Source organism: Podarcis raffonei, chromosome 2 (assembly GCF_027172205.1).
Source record: "Podarcis raffonei isolate rPodRaf1 chromosome 2, rPodRaf1.pri, whole genome shotgun sequence".
Taxonomy (NCBI): Eukaryota; Metazoa; Chordata; class Lepidosauria; order Squamata; family Lacertidae; genus Podarcis; species Podarcis raffonei.
In genome coordinates, this window is record NC_070603.1 from 126,055,111 (window position 1) to 126,063,529 (window position 8,419).

Consider the following 8,419-nt stretch of genomic DNA (forward strand, 5'->3'; position numbering starts at 1 on the left):
TAGCACCTTAACAGCATCATCTTTAAAATGTTAAATAGTTCAGCTGGAATATCATCACTTCCACTGGCCTTGTTATTAGCAGTGCTTTCTAAGGCCCATTTGACTTCACTCTCCAGGATGTCTGGCTCAAGATCAGCAACCGCACTACCTGCGGTGTACGAGACATCCATATCTTTCTGGTATAATTCCTCTGTGTATTCTTGCTACCTCTTCTTGATGTCTTCTGCTTCTGTTAGGTCCTTACCACTTTTGTCCTTTATTATGGTAATCTTTGTACGAAATGTTCCTTTCATATCTCCAATTTTCTTGAAGAGATCTCTGGTTCTTCCCATTCTGTTGTTTTCCTCTATTTCTTTGCATTGCTCGTTTAAGAAGGCCTTCTTGTCTCTCCTTGCTATTTTTTGGAAATCTGCATTCAATTTCCTGTATCTTTCACTATCTCCCTCGCATTTTGCTTGCCTTCTCTCCCCCGCTATTTGTAAGGCCTCGTTGGACAGCCACTTTGCTTTCTTGCATTTCCTTTTCATTGGGATGGTTTTCGTTGCTGCCTCCTGTACAATGTTACGAGCCTCCATCCATAGTTCTTCAGGCACTCTGTCCACCAAATCTAAATCCTTAAACCTGTTCCTCACTTCCACTGTGTATTCATAAGGGATTTGATTTAGACTGTATCTTACTGGCAAAGTGGTTTTTCCTACTTTCTTCAGTTTAAGCTTGAATTTTGCTATAAGAAGCTGATGATCTGAGCCACAGTCAGCTCCAGGTCTTGTTTTTGCTGACTGTATAGAGCTTCTCCATCTTTGGCTGCAGAGAATATAATCAATCTGATTTCGATACTGCCCATCTGGTGATGTCCATGTGTAGAGACGTCTCTTGTGTTGTTGGAAAAGCGTGTTTGTGATGACCAGCTTGTTCTCTTGACAGAACTCTATTAGCCTTTGCCCTGCTTCGTTTTGATCTCCAAGGCCAAACTTGCCAGTTGTTCCTTTTATCTCTTGCCTCCCTACTTTAGCATTCCAATCCCCTATAATGAGAAGAACATCCTTCTTTGGTGTCACTTCTATAAGGTCTTGTAAGTCTTCATAGAATTGGTCGATTTCAGTTTCTTCAGCACCCGTACTTGGTGCATAAACCTGGATTACTGTGATGTTAAAAGTTCTGCCTTTGATTCATATCGAGATCATTCTATCATTTTTGAGATTGCATCCCAGTACAGCTTTCGCCACTCTTTTGTTGACTATGAAGGCCATTCCATGTCTTTTACGGGATTCTTGCCCACAGTAGTAGATATGGTGGTCATCCGAACTGAATTCGCCCATTGCCGTCCATTTTAGTTCACTGATGCCCAGGATGTCAATATTTATTCTTGCCATCTCATTTTTGACCACATCCAACTTACCCAGGTCCATGATTCTTACATTCCAGGTCCCTATGCAGTATTTTTCTTTACAGCATTGGACTTGCTTTTCGCTTCCAAGCATATCCGCAACTGAGCGTCCTTTCGGCTTTGGCCCAGCCGCTTCATCAGCTCTGAATCTACTTTTACTTGCCCTCCGCTCTTCCTCAGTAGCATGTTGGACGCCTTCCGACCTGAGGGGCTCATCTTCCAGCATCATAACATCATCATATATGCCTGTTGTCTTTGTCCATGGAGTTTTCTTAGCAGGGATACTGGAGTGGCTTGCCGGTTCCTGCTCCAGGTGGATCACGTTTGGTCAAAACTCTCCGCCATGACCTGTCCATCTTGGGTGGCCCTGCACGGCATAGTTCATAGCTTCTCTGAGTTATTCAAGCCCCTTCGCCACGGCAAGGCAGTGATCCATTAAGGGGACAATGGGTATTATTCACCTTTAATGCTCACCTTTTTCAGTGTAACACATATTTTTATCTTGTGATCTTCAAATGAAAAGAAGTATAACAATTTAATAAATAATTCCCAGTTTAAGCAGGGCTAGAATATCCAGAAGCCCTAGGTCACCCACGGCAAAGGAGGAAGAACAGTGAGAGAGGCCTGGACAGGCAACTAAGATAAGCCAGTGTCAGGAGGCAGGTGCGAGACCTGGCGGCATATAATTATTATAAATCATAATTGAGGTGGGTGTCTCAATCTGGCCTTCCCAGCAGTCAGGCTCCAGCTGCTTTCCTTCTGCATCTCCAGCTCTCTCCATTCCATAATGCAAAGCTGAGACATGGAGGTCCAGCCCCAAGAACATTCTTCAACTGAGCACTCCTTCAACCGACCACAAGCACCAAGCCTTGTCACTAGACTTATATATGGGTCTCCCAAAATGGTCACTATGCACCTCCTGAGGCCAAAGGGACTGTGCAGGTGATGAATAAAGATCTAGAGGTCGAAGGGGACAAGATGTGGCCCAAGGGGGGGGAGGATTATAGTGCAGAGGATGAAGAACTTCATGATGAACTTAGGATCCTGATGAATATTGGCCAGGTTCATGGAACATAGAGCAGCTCCCTTTCCTGTGAGAAACCACTTTTTATAATACGTAAAGCCCACAGTTCAACCGTATTCTAAGATAATGCTGCTTCATTAACAATAATTAAGGGTTATAAAAGGCTGATGATGCATGACCATTATTTTAAATTATTTCATTTGCCTTTCCTAAACATTTGGAACATATGGAGGACAGGAGAGATTGTACAAGACGTTAAAATAAGAGCAGGTGTTAATTGATGTGTGTAATATTCCTTTGTTCTCTTCCTAGAAAACAAATAGGATTTTCTCTCGACCCCACCCCATCGAAAGAAGACAATGGAGAAGGCAATCAGAATTCTGGTGGGCCATGTCCAATGGGAATAACGAAGAAACCATTTAAATACTTGGAGTGTGAAAACAAACAATTTGAAAGTATGGAGTGTGGAAGGAGCTTCAGTAAGAGTAGAAACCTTAGAATTCATCTACGGACCCACACAGGGGAGAAACCATTTAATTGCATGGAGTGTGGAAAGAGCTTCACTACTAGCGGAAGCCTTAGAATTCATCTACGGACTCACACAGGGGAGAAACCATTTAAATGCATGGAGTGTGGAAAGAGCTTCACTGAGAGTGGAAAACTTAGAATTCATCAACGGACTCACACAGGGGAGAAACCATTTAAATGCATGGAGTGTGGAAAGAGCTTCACTACTAGCGGAAACCTTAGAATTCATCAACGGAGTCACAAGGGGGAGAAACCATTTAAATGCATGGAGTGTGGAAAGAGCTTCACTACTAGCGGAAGCCTTAGAATTCATCTACGGACTCACATGGGGGAGAAACCATTTAAATGCATGGAGTGTGGAAAGAGCTTCAGTCAGAGTGGAAACCTTAGAATTCATCAACGGAGTCACACAGGGGAGAAACCATTTAAATGTATGGAGTGTGGAAAGAGCTTCAGTCGGAGTGGAGACCTTAGAATTCATCAACGGACTCACACAGGGGAGAAACCATTTAAATGCATAGAGTGTGGAAAGAACTTCACTGAGAGTGGACACCTTAGAATTCATCAACGGACTCACACTGGGGAGAAACCATTTAAATGCATGGAGTGTGGAAAGAACTTCACTAATAGTGGACACCTTAGAATTCATCAACGGACTCACACTGGGGAGAAATTATTTCAATGCATGGAGTGTGGAAAGAGGTTCGGTCAGAGTGGAAGCCTTAGAATTCATCAACGGACTCACACAGGGGATAAATTATTTCAATGCATGGAGTGTGGAAAGAGGTTCGGTCAGAGTGGAAACCTTAGAATTCATCAACGGAGTCACACAGGGGAGAAACCATTTAAATGTATGGAGTGTGGAAAGAGCTTCAGTCAAAGTGGACACCTTAGAAGACATGAACGGACTCACACGGGAGAAACCATTTAAATGCATGGAATGTGGAATGAGCTTCACTGAGAGTGGAAAACTTAGAATTCATCAACGGAGTCACACGGGGGAGAAACCATTTCAATGCATGGAGTGTGGAAAGCGCTTCAGTCGGAGTGGGCACCTTAGAATTCATCTACGGTCTCACACGGGGGAGAAACCATTTAAATGTATGGAGTGTGGTAAGAGCTTCAGTCGGAGTGGAAACCTTAGAATTCATCAACGGAGTCACAGGGGGGAGAAACCATTTAATTGCATGGAGTGTGGAAAGAGCTTCACTGATAGTGGACACTTTAGAATTCATCAACGGACTAACACGGGGGAGAATTCATTTAAATGCGTGGAGTGTGGAAAGAGCTTCACTACTAGCGGAAGCCTTAAAATTCATCTCCGGACTCACACAGGGGAGAAACCATTTAAATGCATGGAGTGTGGAAAGAGCTTCACTACTAGTGGAAACCTTAGAATTCATCAACGGACTCACACAGGGGAGAAACCATTTAAATGCATGGAGTGTGGAAAGAGTTTCACTGATAGTGGACACCTTACGATTCATCAACGGACTCACACAGGGGAGAAACCATTTAAATGCATGGAGTGTGGAAAGAGCTTCGCTGTTAGTGGACACCTTAGAATTCATCAACGGACTCACACAGGGGAGAAACCATTTAAATGCATAGAATGTGGAAAGAGCTTCACTACTAGTGGAAACCTTAGAAAACATCAACGGACTCACACAGGGGAGAAACGATTTCAATGCATGGAATATGGAAGGAGCTTCAGTACAAGTGGAGTTCTTACAAAACATCAACAAACTCTTACAGGGGAGTAACAATATAAGTCCTAGGGAAGTGGACAGAGGTTCAGTTGTAGTGGAAGTCTTACAAACCATCAAAAGACTCTGAGGGATAAGAGTTGTAAGAGTGGAAACACCTACAGGCCATGAATTAACTCAAAGAAGAGAAAGGGTTTAAATAGAAGGAGTGTGGATCTTGCTTTGGTTATTATGGAACGCTTTTTAGAGAGTAGAACCTTTTTCTCTCCGAATTGACACTTTCTTTCACATGAATAGCAGGAAATCAGTCTTAATTGCATGCAGCGTATGTTAGCTTCTGTTGTTTGTAACGCGGTGTAGACATTTATTTAAAGTAATGAAGGTAACATTTCACAATAGTAAGCATAATATAATATTTAATGTGAATCTGTAGTGTTGCTGCTGAATGCGGGTGGACTGAGAGTGAGCTGGTGTTGGTGTTTGGTGGGGGGAGTTGGAAATGTCTGTATCTGGGAATGGAGAGTTGCTCAAAGTGGAGCTGAGACTGGTGGTCTTGCATGAGGAGGGAAGGGGGCACAGGGAAGAAGGGGCCGTACCAGAACATCTCAAAGCAATGTGCTGGAGGGCGGGAGCCATGGTGACACAAGTGTGTGTAGAATGCTATTCCCATAATGACACAGGGGAGAAACCGTAAGGATGAGTATAATGTGGGAGGAGGTCCAGGCAGGTCCCCAACCCAGAGTGCTAAGGGTCAGCTTCCTCCAAATCCACCAGCTGCCCCAAGGCAGGAGCCACCTCTTGGCCTGAGGGTGGAAAGCCTCCCTCCACCTTTGCGACTGGACATGATCCGAGGGCAGTGATGGCAAACCTTTTAGAGACCGAGTACCCAAACTGCAACACAAAACCCACTTTTTCATCACAAAGTGCCAACTACTGCAATGCGCTCTATTTGGGGCTACCTTTGAAGGTGACCCGGAAACTATAACTAATGCAGAATGCGGCAGCTGCACTGGTGACTGGGAGCGGCCGCCGAGACCACAGAACATCGGTCTTGAAAGGCCTAAATTGGCTCCCAGTACGTTTCTGAGCACAATTCAAAGCGTTGGTGCTGACCTTTAAAGCCCTAAATGGCCTCGGTCCAGTATACCTGAAGGGGCGTCTCCACCCTCATCGTTCTGTCCAGACACTGAGGTCCAGCGCCAAGGGCCTTCTGGCGGTTCCCTCACTGCGAGAAGCCAAGTTACAGGGAACCAGGCAGAGGGCCTTCTTGGTGGTGGCACCTGCCCTGTGGAACGCCCTCCCACCAGATGTCAAAGAGAACAACTACCACCAGACTTTTAGAAGACATCTGAAAGCAGCCCTGTTTAGGGAAGCTTTTATTGTTTGATGCATTATTGTAATTTAATATTTTGTTGGAAGCCGCCCAGAGTGGCCCAGCCAGATGGACGGGGTATAAATAATAAATTATTATTATTACTATAACGTGGCAATTCTACCTGTATATTTAATTTTTTTCTGTTTGTTTCACATTTCTTCTTTATGACTACTGTTGTAATAAATAATTTCTTCTGAGCATTTCCACAAACCCACGCGGGGAGAGAGTTAAACTACTAAAACTAATTAAGCACAAAGAACAGAACTACAAAGAAGAGCATTTAGCAACCCCGAAGGTCATAAACAAGGAGGATGACCAGGAGGACAGCGGATCATTATCACCTTCATGTGAGATCTGTTTCCTGGCCCTAAGATTAGCATCCTAAGATTACCATATAGAAACCTACTTCAAAGAAGCTTGCACACTATTTTTATGGCCCAGGATGCCTGCCTGGCGAAGCAAGAAGCAACTGGGCTGTGTACGTGACAGGAGGAATGGGCAACAGAGGGAAAAGGGCATGAAAAGGGCACGAATGTAGAATCTTATGGGATTTAATCAGAAATTATCGTCAATATATCAGACCCAGTCAACACAATGTCTTCATCGTGGACACGGTGGCTTGATGTATATTTTATAATTCCTCATGGTAATCCCATCTGATCCCTACAGTACTCTCATTTTGACTCAAGAAAATCACCACCGGGGGAGGGGATAAATACAGTTGTAATTGGGAAAAATAAATACAGTGGTACCTCAGTTTTCAAACAGCTTAGTTCTCAAACTACTTGCAACCTGAACTCTTCAAACCCAGAAACGAGTGTTCCAGTTTGGAACTTTTTCCGGAAGCCGAACATGTTCTGTTCTGAGTATAACTTCCTTTTTGAGTGCCATACTTCTGTTTTCCTTGTGAGGGAAGGCAGGCCGGGCGGCAAGTAGGAATGGGATCGGGCTGCTCCGCTAGGCAGCATTGCTGCTTGCACGGGAAGAGGAGCTGGATCGGGGCTGCTGAGCTGGGGAGGGACAGGCTCCGTGACCCTTTCCATTAAGGGGTTTGAGGCTGCACTCTCCTCAAGGGAGAATTTTAAAGGAGCCCCCCCTCCGCCTCAGATCCCCTGCAACCCCGTGAAGGCAGCCAGGCTGAATAGTTGCTGGGGTTGGGGAAGGTGGAGGCAGCCCGGAAGCTGCATCTGAGAGCCCCTGCACCACTTGAAGGCAGCCAGCCGCTCCTCAGCGGATCTCTCAGCGCAAAGCCTTCACTTCTGAGAGATCTCCACCCTGTTTCAGATGTCTTCCAAAAGTTATGTAGTTCTTTCTCTCTTTAACATCTGATATTGGGGGGGGCGTGTGTTCCACAGGGAGGGTGCCACTACCGAGAAGGCCCTCTGCCTGGTACCCTGTAAATGTGCGGGAACTGCCAGAAGATCCTGACAGTAAGAGCTGTTCGACAGTGGAATTTGCTGCCAAGGAGTGTGGTGGAGTCTCCTTCTTTGGAGGTCTTTAAGCAGAGGCTTGACAACCATATGTCAGGAGTGCTCTGATGGTGTTTCCTGCTTGGCAGGGGGTTGGATTCGATGGCCCTTGTGGTCTATTCCAACTCTATGATTCTACGATTCTACCCTCAGAAGTGGACCTCCGTGATGATGGGGGGATATTTTCTTTTCCTTGTGTTAGATGGATGTTGAAACAAGGTGTGATTGACATGGGTGTGTCTGGAGCACAAATTTCTGCCCAACACCACTCCTCTTCCGGGACATACCTGTGATGTTTTGATGACCCACTGAGAAATGTGTTGTGGGAACTATTAAAAACCCGTGTAATCTTTGTTCTGGACATTTTCTTTTTTGCTCTCCTTAGAGATTGAGACCTTTGTTGCAACAAATAAATGATCAGGCCTTCTGGCCACTGATTTGCTTCCTCATTGCTTGCCTCCCATCTCGCATTTTCTGATCAATCCAGCATCCGCAGGGCTAGACTCCAGCAAAGTTGGAAAGCTCCGCCGGGGCTGCTGCTTCTGTCCTCTCTGGCCAACGCAGCCTCCTGCCCTGCCCTGGCACCTGGCTGGGGACGACAACTGGGACAGGTAAAGCCAAACATCTTCAGGCCTCTTTGCGGGCAGGCGAAAATCGCTCATTTCCCCCCGAAATATAGTCCGGCCCCCAACAAGGTCCGAGGGACAGTGGACTGGCCCCCTGCTGAAAAAGTTTGCTGACCCCTGATCTAATAGATCCATTGTTGTAAACATATCAAAAAAGTATTTGGTATTTTGCCTTCTTCTGAGACACTTTCCCTCAGTGTTCTGTCATAGTCCAGTGATACCACTCCATTAAATTCACCCATAATAATTATATTTCTGTCATAAACCTCACACATACTTTCCTCCAGTAGTTGGAAAAAATCTC

The 8,419-nt window shown here is 45.2% G+C and overlaps 1 protein-coding gene across 7 annotated transcripts in view; it reads left to right on the forward strand.

Annotated features, from left to right (window-relative positions):
• LOC128409551 (zinc finger protein 664-like) overlaps positions 1-6,127 on the forward strand; it is a 49,446-nt gene extending 43,319 nt beyond the window's left edge. For 3 of the 7 annotated variants that reach the window (XM_053380136.1, XM_053380133.1, XM_053380137.1), the window contains exons 3-4: positions 2,748-3,081; positions 3,512-6,127. In XM_053380136.1, the coding sequence (XP_053236111.1) occupies positions 2,809-3,081; positions 3,512-4,702 (1,464 nt within the window). In that variant the 5' untranslated portion in view covers positions 2,748-2,808 and the 3' untranslated portion in view covers positions 4,703-6,127. Of the gene's footprint in view, positions 1-2,723; positions 3,082-3,511 lie in introns of all 7 variants that reach the window. The other 4 variants (XM_053380131.1, XM_053380134.1, XM_053380135.1 and 1 more) reach the window with 2 other exon arrangements.
• The last annotated feature ends 2,292 nt before the right edge of the window (positions 6,128-8,419 follow it).